Source organism: Oncorhynchus keta, unplaced genomic scaffold (assembly GCF_023373465.1).
Source record: "Oncorhynchus keta strain PuntledgeMale-10-30-2019 unplaced genomic scaffold, Oket_V2 Un_contig_383_pilon_pilon, whole genome shotgun sequence".
Taxonomy (NCBI): Eukaryota; Metazoa; Chordata; class Actinopteri; order Salmoniformes; family Salmonidae; genus Oncorhynchus; species Oncorhynchus keta.
This window is the reverse complement of record NW_026287457.1, coordinates 217,630-237,396: the sequence shown is the minus strand read 5'-3', so window position 1 is coordinate 237,396 and position 19,767 is coordinate 217,630. Positions and strand designations below refer to the sequence as shown.

General features: G+C 52.8%; 1 protein-coding gene across 1 annotated transcript in view; it reads right to left on the bottom strand.

The window, feature by feature from the left end:
• Positions 1 to 15,963: 15,963 nt before the first annotated feature.
• wdr32 (WD repeat domain 32) overlaps positions 15,964 to 19,767 on the bottom strand; it is a 36,837-nt gene continuing 33,033 nt past the window's right edge. The window contains exon 11 of the mRNA XM_052508660.1: positions 15,964 to 16,490. Within this exon, the coding sequence (XP_052364620.1) occupies positions 16,286 to 16,490 (205 nt within the window). The 3' untranslated portion in view covers positions 15,964 to 16,285. The remainder of the gene's footprint in view (positions 16,491 to 19,767) is intronic.

Below are 19,767 nucleotides of genomic sequence, written 5' to 3'. Positions count from 1 at the left end.
TTGACGTTAGGCGTCGACCACTAATATAACTAGATGGGCTGACGTTAGGCGTCGACCACTAATATAACTAGATGGGTTGACGTTAGGCGTCGACCACTAATATAACTAGATGGGATGACGTTAGGCGTCGACCACTAATATAACTAGATGGGATGACGTTAGGCGTCTACCACTAATATAACTAGATGGGTTGACGTTAGGGGTCGACCACTAATATAACTAGATGGGTTGACGTTAGGCGTCGACCACTAATATAACTAGATGGGGTGACGTTAGGCATCGACCACTAATATAACTAGATGGGGTGACGTTAGGCATCGACCACTAATATAACTAGATGGGGTGACGTTAGGCGTCGACCACTAATATAACTAGATGGGATGACGTTAGGCGTCGACCACTAATATAACTAGATGGGGTGACGTTAGGAGTCGACCACTAATATAACTAGATGGGGTGACGTTAGGCGTCGACCACTAATATAACTAGATGGGATGACGTTAGGCGTCGACCACTAATATAACTAGATGGGATGACGTTAGGCGTCGACCACTAATATAACTAGATGGGATGACGTTAGGCGTCGACCACTAATATAACTAGATGGGATGACGTTAGATGGGATGACGCCGACCACTAATATAACTAGATGGGATGACGTTAGGCGTCGACCACTAATATAACTAGATGGGATGACGTTAGGCGTCCAAACCCCTAATATAACTAGATGGGTTGACGTTAGGCGTCGACCACTAATATAACTAGATGGGTTGACGTTAGGCGTCGACCACTAATATAACTAGATGGGATGACGTTAGAGTCGACCACTAATATAACTAGATGGGATGACGTTATAACTAGATGGGTTGACGTTAGGCGTCTACCACTAATATAACTAGATGGGTTGACGTTAGAGTCGACCACTAATATAACTAGATGGGATGACGTTAGGCGTCGACCACTAATATAACTAGATGGGTTGACGTTAGGCGTCGACCACTAATATAACTAGATGGGTTGACGTTAGGCGTCGACCACTAATATAACTAGATGGGTTGACGTTAGGCGTCGACCACTAATATAACTAGATGGGATGACGTTAGGCGTCGACCACTAATATAACTAGATGGGATGACGTTAGGCGTCGACCACTAATATAACTAGATGGGATGACGTTAGGCGTCGACCACTAATATAACTAGATGGGATGACGTTAGGCGTCGACCACTAATATAACTAGATGGGATGACGTTAGGCGTCGACCACTAATATAACTAGATGGGTTGACGTTAGGCGTCGACCACTAATATAACTAGATGGGCTGACGTTAGGATGGGCTGACGTCGACCACTAATATAACTAGATGGGATGACGTTAGGCGTCGACCACTAATATAACTAGATGGGTTGACGTTATAACGATGGGTTGACCACTAATATAACTAGATGGGATGACGTTAGGCGTCGACCACTAATATAACTAGATGGGGTGACGTTAGGCGTCGACCACTAATATAACTAGATGGGTTGACGTTAGGCGTCGACCACTAATATAACTAGATGGGATGACGTTAGGCGTCGACCACTAATATAACTAGATGGGATGACGTTAGGCGTCGACCACTAATATAACTAGATGGGATGACGTTAGGCGTCGACCACTAATATAACTAGATGGGTTGACGTTAGGCGTCGACCACTAATATAACTAGATGGGATGACGTTAGGCGTCGACCACTAATATAACTAGATGGGATGACGTTAGGCGTCGACCACTAATATAACTAGATGGGATGACGTTAGGCGTCGACCACTAATATAACTAGATGGGTTGACGTTAGGCGTCGACCACTAATATAACTAGATGGGGTGACGTTAGGCGTCGACCACTAATATAACTAGATGGGTTGACGTTAGGCGTCGACCACTAATATAACTAGATGGGATGACGTTAGGCGTCGACCACTAATATAACTAGATGGGTTGACGTTAGGCGTCGACCACTAATATAACTAGATGGGTTGACGTTAGGCGTCGACCACTAATATAACTAGATGGGATGACGTTAGGCGTCGACCACTAATATAACTAGATGGGGTGACGTTAGCGTTAACTAGATGGGCGTTAGATGGGCGACGTTAGGCGTCGACCACTAATATAACTAGATGGGGTGACGTTAGGGGTCGACCACTAATATAACTAGATGGGTTGACGTTAGGCGTCGACCACTAATATAACTAGATGGGATGACGTTAGGCGTCGACCACTAATATAACTAGATGGGTTGACGTTAGGCGTCGACCCCTAATATAACTAGATGGGTTGACGTTAGGCGTCGACCACTAATATAACTAGATGGGATGACGTTAGGCGTCGACCACTAATATAACTAGATGGGATGACGTTAGGCGTCGACCACTAATATAACTAGATGGGTTGACGTTAGGCGTCGACCACTAATATAACTAGATGGGTTGACGTTAGGCGTCGACCACTAATATAACTAGATGGGATGACGTTAGGCGTCGACCACTAATATAACTAGATGGGCTGACGTTAGGCGTCGACCACTAATATAACTAGATGGGTTGACGTTAGGCGTCGACCACTAATATAACTAGATGGGGTGACGTTAGGCGTCGACCACTAATATAACTAGATGGGATGACGTTAGGCGTCGACCACTAATATAACTAGATGGGTTGACGTTAGGCGTCGACCACTAATATAACTAGATGGGTTGACGTTAGGGGTCGACCACTAATATAACTAGATGGGATGACGTTAGGCGTCGACCACTAATATAACTAGATGGGATGACGTTAGGCGTCGACCACTAATATAACTAGATGGGATGACGTTAGGCGTCGACCACTAATATAACTAGATGGGTTGACGTTAAGTGTCGACCACTAATATAACTAGATGGGATGACGTTAGGCGTCGACCACTAATATAACTAGATGGGTTGACGTTAGGCGTCGACCACTAATATAACTAGATGGGTTGACGTTAGGCGTCGACCACTAATATAACTAGATGGGATGACGTTAGGCGTCGACCACTAATATAACTAGATGGGCTGACGTTAGGCGTCGACCACTAATATAACTAGATGGGATGACGTTAGGCGTCGACCACTAATATAACTAGATGGGATGACGTTAGGCGTCGACCACTAATATAACTAGATGGGCTGACGTTAGGCGTCGACCACTAATATAACTAGATGGGCAGACGTTAGGCGTCGACCACTAATATAACTAGATGGGGTGACGTTAGGCGTCGACCACTAATATAACTAGATGGGTTGACGTTAGGCGTCGACCACTAATATAACTAGATGGGATGACGTTAGGCGTCGACCACTAATATAACTAGATGGGATGACGTTAGGCGTCGACCACTAATATAACTAGATGGGTTGACTTTAGGCGTCGACCACTAATATAACTAGATGGGATGACGTTAGGCGTCGACCACTAATATAACTAGATGGGTTGACGTTAGGAGTCGACCACTAATATAACTAGATGGGATGACGTTAGGCGTCGACCACTAATATAACTAGATGGGATGACGTTAGGCGTCGACCACTAATATAACTAGATGGGTTGACGTTAGGCGTCGACCACTAATATAACTAGATGGGATGACGTTAGGCGTCGACCACTAATATAACTAGATGGGTTGACGTTAGGCGTCGACCACTAATATAACTAGATGGGATGACGTTAGGCGTCGACCACTAATATAACTAGATGGGTTGACGATGGGATACGTTAGAGCGTCGACCACTAATATAACTAGATGGGATGACGTTAGGCGTCGACCACTAATATAACTAGATGGGGTGACGTTAGGCGTCGACCACTAATATAACTAGATGGGATGACGTTAGGAGTCGACCACTAATATAACTAGATGGGTTGACGTTAGGCGTCGACCACTAATATAACTAGATGGGATGACGTTAGGCGTCGACCACTAATATAACTAGATGGGTTGACGTTAGGCGTCGACCACTAATATAACTAGATGGGCTGACGTTAGGCGTCGACCACTAATATAACTAGATGGGATGACGTTAGGCGTCGACCACTAATATAACTAGATGGGATGACGTTAGGCGTCGACCACTAATATAACTAGATGGGATGACGTTAGGCGTCGACCACTAATATAACTAGATGGGATGACGTTAGGCGTCGACCCCTAATATAACTAGATGGGATGACGTTAGGCGTCGACCACTAATATAACTAGATGGGATGACGTTAGGCGTCTACCACTAATATAACTAGATGGGCTGACGTTAGGCGTCGACCACTAATATAACTAGATGGGGTGACGTTAGGCGTCGACCACTAATATAACTAGATGGGCTGACGTTAGGCGTCGACCACTAATATAACTAGATGGGTTGACGTTAGGCGTCGACCACTAATATAACTAGATGGGTTGACGTTAGGCGTCGACCACTAATATAACTAGATGGGTTGACGTTAGTGTCAACCCCTAATATAGCTAGATGGGAGGATGTTAAGGGTCGACCCCCTAATATAGCTAGATGGGATGACGTTAGTGTCGACCCCCCTAATATAGCTAGATGGGCTGACGTTAGTCAGGTAGAAGACGGGTGTCCCCTCTCTCTGGCCGGTCTCACCATCAGGTAGAAGACGGGTGTCCCCTCTCTCTGTTCGGTCTCACAGGAGGAAAGGCCATCAGGTAGAAGACGGGTGTCCCCTCTCTCTGGTCGGTCTCACCATCAGGTAGAAGACGGGTGTCCCCTCTCTCTGGTCGGTCTCACAGGAGGAAAGGCCATCAGGTCCTTCATAGGTCCTTCTGTGGCTCAGTTGGTAGAGCATGGCGCTTGTAACGCCAGGGTAGTGGGTTCGATTCCCGGGACCACCCATACGTAGAATGTATGCACACATGACTGTAAGTCGCTTTGGATAAAAGCGTCAGCTAAATGGCATATATTATTATATTATCAGGTAGAAGACGGGTGTCCCCTCTCTCTGGTCGGTCTCACAGGAGGAAAGGCCATCAGGTAGAAGACGGGTGTCCCCTCTCTCTGGTCGGTCTCACCATCAGGTAGAAGACGGGTGTCCCCTCTCTCTGGTCGGTCTCACCATCAGGTAGAAGACGGGTGTCCCCTCTCTCTGGTCGGTCTCACCATCAGGTAGAAGACGGGTGTCCCCTCTCTCTGGTCGGTCTCACCATCAGGTAGAAGACGGGTGTCCCCTCTCTCTGGCCGGTCTCACCATCAGGTAGAAGACGGGTGTCCCCTCTCTCTGGCCGGTCTCACCGGAGGAAAGGCCATCAGGTGGAAGACGGGTGTCCCCTCTCTCTGGCCGGTCTCACCATCAGGTAGAAGACGGGTGTCCCCTCTCTCTGGTCGGTCTCACCGGAGGAAAGGCCATCAGGTGGAAGACGGGTGTCCCCTCTCTCTGGCCGGTCTCACCTTCAGGTAGAAGACGGGTGTCCCCTCTCTCTGGTCGGTCTCACCATCAGGTAGAAGACGGGTGTCCCCTCTCTCTGGCCGGACGGGTGTCCCTCTCACCAGGAGGAAAGGCCATCAGGTGGAAGACGGGTGTCCCCTCTCTCTGGCCGGTCTCACCATCAGGTAGAAGACGGGTGTCCCCTCTCTCTGGTCGGTCTCACCATCAGGTAGAAGACGGGTGTCCCCTCTCTCTGGCCGGTCTCACCATCAGGTAGAAGACGGGTGTCCCCTCTCTCTGGTCTGTCTCACCATCAGGTAGAAGACGGGTGTCCCCTCTCTCTGGTCGGTCTCACCATCAGGTAGAAGACGGGTGTCCCCTCTCTCTGGCCGGTCTCACCATCAGGTAGAAGACGGGTGTCCCCTCTCTCTGGTCGGTCTCACAGGAGGAAAGGCCATCAGGTAGAAGACGGGTGTCCCCTCTCTCTGGTCGGTCTCACAGGAGGAAAGGCCATCAGGTAGAAGACGGGTGTCCCCTCTCTCTGGTCGGTCTCACCATGAGGTAGAAGACGGGTGTCCCCTCTCTCTGGTCGGTCTCACCATCAGGTAGAAGACGGGTGTCCCCTCTCTCTGGCCGGTCTCACAGGAGGAAAGGCCATCAGGTAGAAGACGGGTGTCCCCTCTCTCTGGTCGGTCTCACCATCAGGTAGAAGACGGGTGTCCCCTCTCTCTGGTCGGTCTCACAGGAGGAAAGGCCATCAGGTAGAAGACGGGTGTCCCCTCTCTCTGGTCGGTCTCACAGGAGGAAAGGCCATCAGGTAGAAGACGGGTGTCCCCTCTCTCTGGTCGGTCTCACCATCAGGTAGAAGACGGGTGTCCCCTCTCTCTGGTCGGTCTCACCATCAGGTAGAAGACGGGTGTCCCCTCTCTCTGGCCGGTCTCACCATCAGGTAGAAGACGGGTGTCCCCTCTCTCTGGCCGGTCTCACCGGAGGAAAGGCCATCAGGTGGAAGACGGGTGTCCCCTCTCTCTGGCCGGTCTCACCATCAGGTAGAAGACGGGTGTCCCCTCTCTCTGGTCGGTCTCACCGGAGGAAAGGCCATCAGGTGGAAGACGGGTGTCCCCTCTCTCTGGCCGGTCTCACCATCAGGTAGAAGACGGGTGTCCCCTCTCTCTGGCCGGTCTCACCGGAGGAAAGGCCATCAGGTGGAAGACGGGTGTCCCCTCTCTCTGGTCGGTCTCACAGGAGGAAAGGCCATCAGGTAGAAGACGGGTGTCCCCTCTCTCTGGTCGGTCTCACAGGAGGAAAGGCCATCAGGTGGAAGACGGGTGTCCCCTCTCTCTGGCCGGTCTCACCATCAGGTAGAAGACGGGTGTCCCCTCTCTCTGGTCGGTCTCACCGGAGGAAAGGCCATCAGGTGGAAGACGGGTGTCCCCTCTCTCTGGCCGGTCTCACCATCAGGTAGAAGACGGGTGTCCCCTCTCTCTGGCCGGTCTCACCGGAGGAAAGGCCATCAGGTGGAAGACGGGTGTCCCCTCTCTCTGGTCGGTCTCACAGGAGGAAAGGCCATCAGGTAGAAGACGGGTGTCCCCTCTCTCTGGTCGGTCTCACAGGAGGAAAGGCCATCAGGTAGAAGACGGGTGTCCCCTCTCTCTGGTCGGTCTCACCATCAGGTAGAAGACGGGTGTCCCCTCTCTCTGGTCGGTCTCACCATCAGGTAGAAGACGGGTGTCCCCTCTCTCTGGCCGGTCTCACCATCAGGTAGAAGACGGGTGTCCCCTCTCTCTGGCCGGTCTCACCATCAGGTAGAAGACGGGTGTCCCCTCTCTCTGGTCGGTCTCACCATCAGGTAGAAGACGGGTGTCCCCTCTCTCTGTTCGGTCTCACAGGAGGAAAGGCCATCAGGTAGAAGACGGGTGTCCCCTCTCTCTGGTCGGTCTCACCATCAGGTAGAAGACGGGTGTCCCCTCTCTCTGGCCGGTCTCACCATCAGGTAGAAGACGGGTGTCCCCTCTCTCTGGTCGGTCTCACCATCAGGTAGAAGACGGGTGTCCCCTCTCTCTGGCCGGTCTCACCATCAGGTAGAAGACGGGTGTCCCCTCTCTCTGGTCGGTCTCACCATCAGGTAGAAGACGGGTGTCCCCTCTCTCTGTTCGGTCTCACCATCAGGTAGAAGACGGGTGTCCCCTCTCTCTGTTCGGTCTCACAGGAGGAAAGGCCATCAGGTAGAAGATGGGTGTCCCCTCTCTCTGGTCGGTCTCACCATCAGGTAGAAGACGGGTGTCCCCTCTCTCTGGTCGGTCTCACAGGAGGAAAGGCCATCAGGTAGAAGACGGGTGTCCCCTCTCTCTGGTCGGTCTCACCATCAGGTAGAAGACGGGTGTCCCCTCTCTCTGGCCGGTCTCACCGGAGGAAAGGCCATCAGGTGGAAGACGGGTGTCCCCTCTCTCTGGCCGGTCTCACCATCAGGTAGAAGACGGGTGTCCCCTCTCTCTGGTCGGTCTCACCGGAGGAAAGGCCATCAGGTGGAAGACGGGTGTCCCCTCTCTCTGGCCGGTCTCACCATCAGGTAGAAGACGGGTGTCCCCTCTCTCTGGCCGGTCTCACCGGAGGAAAGGCCATCAGGTGGAAGACGGGTGTCCCCTCTCTCTGGCCGGTCTCACCATCAGGTAGAAGACGGGTGTCCCCTCTCTCTGGTCGGTCTCACCATCAGGTAGAAGACGGGTGTCCCCTCTCTCTGGCCTCACCATCAGGTAGAAGACGGGTGTCTCTCTCTGGTCGGTCTCACCATCAGGTAGAAGACGGGTGTCCCCTCTCTCTGGTCTGTCTCACCATCAGGTAGAAGACGGGTGTCCCCTCTCTCTGGTCGGTCTCACCATCAGGTAGAAGACGGGTGTCCCCTCTCTCTGGCCGGTCTCACCATCAGGTAGAAGACGGGTGTCCCCTCTCTCTGGTCGGTCTCACAGGAGGAAAGGCCATCAGGTAGAAGACGGGTGTCCCCTCTCTCTGGTCGGTCTCACCATCAGGTAGAAGACGGGTGTCCCCTCTCTCTGGTCGGTCTCAGGAGGAAAGGCCATCAGGTAGAAGACGGGTGTCCCCTCTCTCTGGTCGGTCTCACAGGAGGAAAGGCCATCAGGTAGAAGACGGGTGTCCCCTCTCTCTGGTCGGTCTCACCATCAGGTAGAAGACGGGTGTCCCCTCTCTCTGGTCGGTCTCACCATCAGGTAGAAGACGGGTGTCCCCTCTCTCTGGTCGGTCTCACCATCAGGTAGAAGACGGGTGTCCCCTCTCTCTGGCCGGTCTCACCATCAGGTAGAAGACGGGTGTCCCCTCTCTCTGGTCGGTCTCACCATCAGGTAGAAGACGGGTGTCCCCTCTCTCTGTTCGGTCTCACAGGAGGAAAGGCCATCAGGTAGAAGACGGGTGTCCCCTCTCTCTGGTCGGTCTCACCATCAGGTAGAAGACGGGTGTCCCCTCTCTCTGGCCGGTCTCACCATCAGGTAGAAGACGGGTGTCCCCTCTCTCTGGTCGGTCTCACCATCAGGTAGAAGACGGGTGTCCCCTCTCTCTGTTCGGTCTCACAGGAGGAAAGGCCATCAGGTAGAAGACGGGTGTCCCCTCTCTCTGGTCGGTCTCACCATCAGGTAGAAGACGGGTGTCCCCTCTCTCTGGTCGGTCTCACAGGAGGAAAGGCCATCAGGTAGAAGACGGGTGTCCCCTCTCTCTGGTCGGTCTCACCATCAGGTAGAAGACGGGTGTCCCCTCTCTCTGGTCGGTCTCACCATCAGGTAGAAGACGGGTGTCCCCTCTCTCTGGCCGGTCTCACCGGAGGAAAGGCCATCAGGTGGAAGACGGGTGTCCCCTCTCTCTGGCCGGTCGCACCATCAGGTAGAAGACGGGTGTCCCCTCTCTCTGGTCGGTCTCACCGGAGGAAAGGCCATCAGGTGGAAGACGGGTGTCCCCTCTCTCTGGCCGGTCTCACCATCAGGTAGAAGACGGGTGTCCCCTCTCTCTGGCCGGTCTCACCGGAGGAAAGGCCATCAGGTGGAAGACGGGTGTCCCCTCTCTCTGGCCGGTCTCACCATCAGGTAGAAGACGGGTGTCCCCTCTCTCTGGTCGGTCTCACCATCAGGTAGAAGACGGGTGTCCCCTCTCTCTGGCCGGTCTCACCATCAGGTAGAAGACGGGTGTCCCCTCTCTCTGGTCTGTCTCACCATCAGGTAGAAGACGGGTGTCCCCTCTCTCTGGTCGGTCTCACCATCAGGTAGAAGACGGGTGTCCCCTCTCTCTGGCCGGTCTCACCATCAGGTAGAAGACGGGTGTCCCCTCTCTCTGGTCGGTCTCACAGGAGGAAAGGCCATCAGGTAGAAGACGGGTGTCCCCTCTCTCTGGTCGGTCTCACCATCAGATAGAAGACGGGTGTCCCCTCTCTGGTCGGTCTCACAGGAGGAAACGGCCATCAGGTAGAAGACGGGTGTCCCCTCTCTCTGGTCGGTCTCACCAGGAGGAAAGGGTGTCCATCAGGTAGAAGACGGGTGTCCCCTCTCTCTGGTCGGTCTCACCATCAGGTAGAAGACGGGTGTCCCCTCTCTCTGGTCGGTCTCACCATCAGGTAGAAGACGGGTGTCCCCTCTCTCTGGTCGGTCTCACCATCAGGTAGAAGACGGGTGTCCCCTCTCTCTGGCCGGTCTCACCATCAGGTAGAAGACGGGTGTCCCCTCTCTCTGGTCGGTCTCACCATCAGGTAGAAGACGGGTGTCCCCTCTCTCTGGTCGGTCTCACAGGAGGAAAGGCCATCAGGTAGAAGACGGGTGTCCCCTCTCTCTGGTCGGTCTCACCATCAGGTAGAAGACGGGTGTCCCCTCTCTCTGGCCGGTCTCTCAGGAGGAAAGGCCATCAGGTAGAAGACGGGTGTCCCCTCTCTGGTCGGTCTCACCATCAGGTAGAAGACGGGTGTCCCCTCCTCTCTGTTCGGTCTCACAGGAGGAAAGGCCATCAGGTAGAAGACGGGTGTCCCCTCTCTCTGGTCGGTCTCACCATCAGGTAGAAGACGGGTGTCCCCTCTCTCTGGTCGGTCTCACAGGAGGAAAGGCCATCAGGTAGAAGACGGGTGTCCCCTCTCTCTGGTCGGTCTCACCATCAGGTAGAAGACGGGTGTCCCCTCTCTCTGGTCGGTCTCACCATCAGGTAGAAGACGGGTGTCCCCTCTCTCTGGCCGGTCTCACAGGAGGAAAGGCCATCAGGTGGAAGACGGGTGTCCCTCTCTCTGGTCGGTCTCACCATCAGGTAGAAGACGGGTGTCCCCTCTCTCTGGTCGGTCTCACCGGAGGAAAGGCCATCAGGTGGAAGACGGGTGTCCCCTCTCTCTGGCCGGTCTCACCATCAGGTAGAAGACGGGTGTCCCCTCTCTGGCCGGTCTCACCGGAGGAAAGGCCATCAGGTGGAAGACGGGTGTCCCCTCTCTCTGGCCGGTCTCACCATCAGGTAGAAGACGGGTGTCCCCTCTCTCTGGTCGGTCTCACCATCAGGTAGAAGACGGGTGTCCCCTCTCTCTGGCCGGTCTCACCATCAGGTAGGAAGAGGCCATCAGGTAGAAGACGGGTGTCCCCTCTCTCTGGTCGGTCTCACCATCAGGTAGAAGACGGGTGTCCCCTCTCTCTGGTCAGTCTCACCATCAGGTAGAAGACGGGTGTCCCCTCTCTCTGGCCGGTCTCACCATCAGGTAGAAGACGGGTGTCCCCTCTCTCTGGTCGGTCTCACAGGAGGAAAGGCCATCAGGTAGAAGACGGGTGTCCCCTCTCTCTGGTCGGTCTCACAGGAGGAAAGGCCATCAGGTAGAAGACGGGTGTCCCCTCTCTCTGGTCGGTCTCACCATCAGGTAGAAGACGGGTGTCCCCTCTCTCTGGTCGGTCTCACCATCAGGTAGAAGACGGGTGTCCCCTCTCTCTGGCCGGTCTCACCATCAGGTAGAAGACGGGTGTCCCCTCTCTCTGGCCGGTCTCACCATCAGGTAGAAGACGGGTGTCCCCTCTCTCTGGTCGGTCTCACCATCAGGTAGAAGACGGGTGTCCCCTCTCTCTGTTCGGTCTCACAGGAGGAAAGGCCATCAGGTAGAAGACGGGTGTCCCCTCTCTCTGGTCGGTCTCACCATCAGGTAGAAGACGGGTGTCCCCTCTCTCTGGTCGGTCTCACAGGAGGAAAGGCCATCAGGTAGAAGACGGGTGTCCCCTCTCTCTGGTCGGTCTCACCATCAGGTAGAAGACGGGTGTCCCCTCTCTCTGGTCGGTCTCACCATCAGGTAGAAGACGGGTGTCCCCTCTCTCTGTTCGGTATCACCATCAGGTAGAAGACGGGTGTCCCCTCTCTCTGGTCGGTCTCACCGGAGGAAAGGCCATCAGGTGGAAGACGGGTGTCCCCTCCCTCTGGTCGGTCTCACCATCAGGTAGAATACGGGTGTACCCTCTCTCTGGCCGGTCTCACCATCAGGTGGAAGACGGGTGTCCCCTCTCTCTGGCCGGTCTCACCATCAGGTGGAAGACGGGTGTCCCCTCTCTCTGGTCGGTCTCACCGGAGGAAAGGCCATCAGATGGAAGACGGGTGTCCCCTCTCTTTGGTCGGTCTCACCATCAGGTAGAAGACGGGTGTCCCCTCTCTCTGGTCGGTCTCACCATCAGGTGGAAGACGGGTGTCCCCTCTCTCTGGTCGGTCTCACCATCAGGTAGAAGACGGGTGTCCCCTCTCTCTGGCCGGTCTCACCATCAGGTAGAAGACGGGTGTCCCCTCTCTCTGGCCGGTCTCACCATCAGGTAGAAGACGGGTGTCCCCTCTCTCTGGTCGGTCTCACCATCAGGTAGAAGACGGGTGTCCCCTCTCTCTGGTCGGTCTCACCATCAGGTAGAAGACGGGTGTCCCCTCTCTCTGGTCGGTCTCACCATCAGGTAGAAGACGGGTGTCCCCTCTCTCTGGTCGGTCTCACCATCAGGTAGAAGACGGGTGTCCCCTCTCTCTGGTCGGTCTCACAGGAGGAAAGGCCATCAGGTAGAAGACGGGTGTCCCCTCTCTCTGGTCGGTCTCACCATCAGGTAGAAGACGGGTGTCCCCTCTCTCTGGTCGGTCTCACCATCAGGTAGAAGACGGGTGTCCCCTCTCTCTGGTCGGTCTCACCATCAGGTAGAAGACGGGTGTCCCCTCTCTCTGGTCGGTCTCACCATCAGGTAGAAGACGGGTGTCCCCTCTCTCTGGCCGGTCTCACCATCAGGTAGAAGACGGGTGTCCCCTCTCTCTGGTCGGTCTTACAGGAGGAAAGGCCATCAGGTAGAAGACGGGTGTCCCCTCTCTCTGGTCGGTCTCACCATCAGGTAGAAGACGGGTGTCCCCTCTCTCTGGTCGGTCTCACAGGAGGAAAGGCCATCAGGTAGAAGACGGGTGTCCCCTCTCTCTGGTCGGTCTCACCATCAGGTAGAAGACGGGTGTCCCCTCTCTCTGGTCGGTCTCACCATCAGGTAGAAGACGGGTGTCCCCTCTCTCTGGTCGGTCTTACAGGAGGAAAGGCCATCAGGTAGAAGACGGGTGTCCCCTCTCTCTGGTCGGTCTCACCATCAGGTAGAAGACGGGTGTCCCCTCTCTCTGGTCGGTCTCACCATCAGGTAGAAGACGGGTGTCCCCTCTCTCTGGTCGGTCTCACCATCAGGTAGAAGACGGGTGTCCCCTCTCTCTGGTCGGTCTCACCATCAGGTAGAAGACGGGTGTCCCCTCTCTCTGGTCGGTCTCACCATCAGGTAGAAGACGGGTGTCCCCTCTCTCTGGTCGGTCTCACCATCAGGTAGAAGACGGGTGTCCCCTCTCTCTGGTCGGTCTCACCATCAGGTAGAAGACGGGTGTCCCCTCTCTCTGGTCGGTCTTACCATCAGATAGAAGACGGGTGTCCCCTCTCTCTGGTCGGTCTTACAGGTCTCAAGGCCATCAGGTAGAAGACGGGTGTCCCCTCTCTCTGGTCGGTCTCACCATCAGGTAGAAGACGGGTGTCCCCTCTCTCTGGTCGGTCTCACCATCAGGTAGAAGACGGGTGTCCCCTCTCTCTGGTCGGTCTCACCATCAGGTAGAAGACGGGTGTCCCCTCTCTCTGGTCGGTCTCACCATCAGGTAGAAGACGGGTGTCCCCTCTCTCTGGTCGGTCTTACCATCAGGTAGAAGACGGGTGTCCCCTCTCTCTGGTCGGTCTCACCATCAGGTAGAAGACGGGTGTCCCCTCTCTCTGGCCGGTCTCACCGGAGGAAAGGAGAGAGCAGGGACCGTGAGAGGTGGACCATCTGCTGCTGTCTCCCTCCCACTGAGACAAATGCTGTGTTCAAAACAACTTGGAACTCGGAAATCTCTGACTTACGATTTCAGTGCATTGAATACAACTGGAAACTCAACTGGAAACACAACTGGAAACTCAACTGATTTGACCTTGTCCCCCCCCCCCCCCACCATGATTTGACCTTGTCCCCCCCATCATGATTTGACCTTGTCCCCCTCCCCCCACACCATGATTTGACCTTGTCCCCCACACATCATGATTTGACCTTGTCCCCCCACATCATGATTTGACCTTGTCCTCCCCACATCTTGATTTGACCTTGTCCCCCCACATTATGATTTGACCTTGTCCCCCCATCATGATTTGACCTTGTCCCCCCACACCATGATTTGACCTTGTCCCCCCCACATCATGATTTGACCTTGTCCCCCCACATCATGATTTGACCTTGTCCCCCCACATCATGATTTGACCTTGACCCCCCCACACCATGATTTGACCTTGTCCTCCCCACATCATGATTTGACCTTGTCCCCCCACATTATGATTTGACCTTGCCCCCCCACCATGATTTGACCTTGTCCCCCCCACATCATGATTTGACCTTGTCCCCCCCACATCATGATTTGACCTTGTCCCCCCCCCACATCATGATTTGACCTTGTCCTCCCCACATCATGAGTTGACCGTGTCCCCCACATCATGATTTGACCTTGTCCTCCCCACATCATGATTTGACCTTGTCCCCCCACATCATGATTTGACCTTGTACCCCCCACATCATGATTTGACCTTGTCCTCCCCACATCATGATTTGACCTTGTACCCCCACATCATGATTTGACCTTGTCCCCCCACATCATGATTTGACCTTGTCCCCCCACCATGATTTGACCTTGTCCCCCCACATCATGATTTGACCTTGTCCCCCCCACATCATGATTTGACCTTGTCCCCCCACATCATGATTTGACCTTGTTCCCCCCATCATGATTTGACCTTGTCCCCCACATCATGACTTGACCTTGTCCCCCCACATCATGATTTGACCTTGTCCCCCCACATCATGATTTGACCTTGTCCCCCCATCATGATTTGACCTTGTCCCCCCACATCATGATTTGACCATGCCCCCCCACATCATGACTTGACCTTGCCCCCCACATCATGATTTTACCTTGCCCCCCTTTCCCCCCACATCATGACTTGACCTTGCCCCCCACATCATGATTTGACCTTGCCCCCATCATGATTTGACCGTGTCCCCCCACATCATGATTTGACCTTGCCCCCCCCCACATCATGATTTGACCTCGCCCCCCACATCATGATTTGACCTTGCCCCCCACATCATGATTTGACCGTGTCCCCCCACATCATGATTTGACCTTGTCCCCCCACCATGATTTGACCTTGTCCCCCCACATCATGATTTGACCTTGTCCCACATCATGATTTGACCTTGTCCCCCCACATCATGATTTGACCTTGTTCCCCCATCATGATTTGACCTTGTCCCCCCACATCATGACTTGACCTTGTCCCCCCACATCATGATTTGACCTTGTTCCCCCCCATCATGATTTGACCTTGTCCCCCCACATCATGATTTGACCATGCCCCCCACATCATGACTTGACCTTGCCCCCCACATCATGATTTGACCATGCCCCCCACATCATGATTTGACCTTGTCCCCCCCCCCACATCATGATTTGACCTTGTCCCCCCACATCATGATTTGACCATGCCCCCCACATCATGACTTGACCTTGCCCCCCACATCATGACTTGAACTTGCCCCCCCCACATCATGATTTGACCTTGCCCCCCACATCATGATTTGACCTTGCCCCCCACATCATGATTTGACCTTGCCCCCCACATCATGATTTGACCTTGCCCCCCACATCATGATTTGACCTTGCCCCCCCACATCATGATTTGACCATGCCCCCCACATCATGATTTGACCTTGCCCCCCACATCATGATTTGACCTTGCCCCCCACCCACGTCATGATTCGTACCCCCAGAGCCGCCAGTTGTCTTGAAACCATCAGATACCATAAATCCAGTACAATAAGAAGGATAATCATTTCAGAGTTTCTGCTCAGCAAGTGCTACAGGACTGATCTATTTTCTTATCAAAGCTTGAGTTGGGAGACGTAATATGGTGTGAGAACAATACAGCCAGATCAACAGCCATAGAGACAATATGCTGTGAAAATTGAACTTTTTATTAGGTCAATGTTACATTTTTTAAAATAAACATTGTGGCGGTTGAGCTCGGCTTTTGCCAAAGTGTTCTTGACTCCGAAAAGGTTGGTGCCCATTGCGTCGGGGTATAACGCTAGCAAAACCAAGTTCAAGGTAGTCCCTTCGTTTCCGGTTTCTTCCGTTTGGCGCCTAATGAATAAAGGTCTACTTGATTACCAGAGTGTCCCCCCCAAAAAATGGCACCCTATTCCCTAAAATAGTGCACTACTTTTGACCAGAGCCCATAGGGAATAGGGGGGGCCATATGGGACAGCCCCGCTGTTAGAACCTGGGCTGGTATAAGGCGACGCGGCCACTGAGACAGCCTGACGCCAGCTGGCAGTGGGTTGGGGAGAACTTGGTGGTGAGGACCACATCACTGTGGGAGTAGATGGACCGCACCTCTCGGAGACAGCTGGTCAGGACGGGAAGGCAGTCAGACAGTTCCATACAGTTCTCGTCGAAGGACAGCAGTCGTACTCCGTACCTGCTGGGACAACACTTGATTACAAAAGTGGAACACTGTGTCCGTGCTCCAAATAGACCCTGTCAGAGCCCTCTGATAGGCTAAGCAATATGACAATAAGCGCATCTTGCCCTCTGATAGGCTAAGCAATATGACAATAAGCGCACCTTGCCCTCTGATAGGCTAAGCAATATGTCATAGTAGATGGCAGATGTCAGATGTCATAATACTCTCTACCCATAGGGGGAGCAGATGTCATAATACTCTCTACCTATAGGGGGAGCAGATGTCATAATACTCTCTACCCATAGGGGGAGCAGATGTCATAATACTCTCTACCCATAGGGGGAGCAGATGTCATAATACTCTCTACCCATAGGGGGAGCAGATGTCATAATACTCCCTACCTATAGGGGGAGCAGATGTCATAATACTCTCTACCTATAGGGGGAGCAGATGTCATAATACTCTCTACCTATAGGGGAGCAGATGTCATAATACTCTCTACCCATAGGGGGAGCAGATGTCATAATACTCTCTACCCATAGGGGGAGCAGATGTCATAATACTCCCTACCTATAGAGGGGAGCAGATGTCATAATACTCCCTACCTATAGGGGAGCAGATGTCATAATACTCCCTACCTATAGGGGAGCAGATGTCATAATACTCCCTACCCGTAGGGGATGTCATAATACTCTCTACCCATAGGGGGAGCAGATGTCATAATACTCCCTACCTATAGGGGGAGCAGATGTCATAATACTCCCTACCCATAGGGGGAGCAGATGTCATAATACTCTCTACCCATAGGGGGAGCAGATGTCATAATACTCCTACCCATAGGGGGAGCAGATGTCATAATACTCCCTACCCATAGGGGGAGCAGATGTCATAATACTCCCTACCCATAGGGGGAGCAGATGTCATAATACTCTCTACCCATAGGGGAGCAGATGTCATAATACTCCCTACCCGTAGGGGCAGATGTCATAATACTCCCTACCCGTAGGGGAGCAGATGTCATAATACTCCTACCCATAGGGGAGCAGATGTCATAATACTCTACCTATAGGGGGAGCAGATGTCATAATACTCCCTACCCGTAGGGGAGCAGATGTCATAATACTCCCTACCCGTAGGGGGAGCAGATGTCAAACTCTCTACCTGTAGGGGGAGCAGATGTCATAATACTCTCTACCTATAGGGGAGCAGATGTCATAATACTCCCTACCCGTAGGGGGGAGCAGATGTCATAATACTCTCTACCTATAGGGGGAGCAGATGTCATAATACTCCCTACCCATAGGGGGAGCAGATGTCATAATACTCTCTACCCATAGGGGGAGCAGATGTCATAATACTCCCTACCCATAGGGGGAGCAGATGTCATAATACTCTCTACCTATAGGGGGAGCAGATGTCATAATACTCTCTACCCATAGGGGGAGCAGATGTCATAATACTCTCTACCTATAGGGGGAGCAGATGTCATAATACTCTCTACCCATAGGGGGAGCAGATGTCATAATACTCTCTACCCATAGGGGGAGCAGATGTCATAATACTCTCTACCCATAGGGGGAGCAGATGTCATAATACTCTCTACCTATAGGGGGAGCAGATGTCATAATACTCTCTACCCATAGGGGGAGCAGATGTCATAATACTCTCTACCCATAGGGGGAGCAGATGTCATAATACTCTCTACCTATAGGGGAGCTGTCATAATACTCTCTACCCATAGGGGGAGCAGATGTCATAATACTCTCTACCTATAGGGGGAGCAGATGTCATAATACTCACGCGTAGGGGAGCAGATGTCAATACTCTCTACCTATAGGGGGAGCAGATGTCATAATACTCTCTACCCATAGGGGAGCAGATGTCATAATACTCTACCTATAGGGGAGCAGATGTCATAATACTCTACCTATAGGGGAGCCTCTACCTATAGGGGGCAGATTTCATAATACTCCCTACCCGTCAGATGTCATATACTCTCTACCCATAGGGGGAGCAGATGTCATAATACTCTCTACCTATAGGGGAGCAGATGTCATAATACTCCCTACCCGTAGGGGAGCAGATGTCATAATACTCCCTACCCGTAGGGGAGCAGATGTCATACTCTACCTGTAGGGGGAGCAGATGTCATAATACTCTCTACCTATAGGGGGAGCAGATGTCATAATACTCCCTACCCATAGGGGGAGCAGATGTCATAATACTCTCTACCTATAGGGGGAGCAGATGTCATAATACTCCCTACCCATAGGGGGAGCAGATGTCATAATACTCTCTACCCATAGGGGGAGCAGATGTCATAATACTCTCTACCTATAGGGGGAGCAGATGTCATAATACTCTCTACCCATAGGGGGAGCAGATGTCATAATACTCTCTACCCATAGGGGGAGCAGATGTCATAATACTCTCTACCTATAGGGGGAGCAGATGTCATAATACTCTCTACCCATAGGGGGAGCAGATGTCATAATACTCTACCTGTAGGGGGAGCAGATGTCATAATACTCTCTACCCGTAGGGGAGCAGATGTCATAATACTCTCTACCTATAGGGGAGCAGATTTCATAATACTCTCTATAGGGGAGCAGATGTCATAATACTCTCTACCTATAGGGGAGCAGATGTCATAATACTCCCTACCCGTCAGATTTCATAATACCCCTATAGGGGAGCATAATACTCCCTACCCATAGGGGAGCAGATGTCATAATACTCCCTACCCATAGGGGAGCAGATGTCATAATACCCCTACCCATAGGGGAGCAGATGTCATAATACTCCTACCCGTAGGGGAGCAGATGTCATAATACTACCCGTAGGGGGAGCAGATGTCATAATACTCCCTACCTATAGGGGAGCAGATGTCATAATACTCCCTACCCATAGGGGAGCAGATGTCATAATACCACCCGTAGGGGAGCAGATGTCATAATACTCTCTACCCATAGGGGCAGATGTCATAATACTCTCTACCTATAGGGGAGCAGATGTCATAATACTCTCTACCCATAGGGGGAGCAGATGTCATAATACTCTCTACCTATAGGGAGCAGATGTCATAATACTCTCTACCCATAGGGAGCAAATGTCATAATACTCTCTACCTATAGAGCAGATGTCATAATACTCCCTACCCATAGGGGAGCAGATGTCATAATACTCTCTACCCATGTCATAATACTCCCTACCCGGGGGAGCAGATGTCATAATACTCTCCTACCTATAGGGGAGCAGATGTCATAATACTCTCTACCCATACGGGGATGTC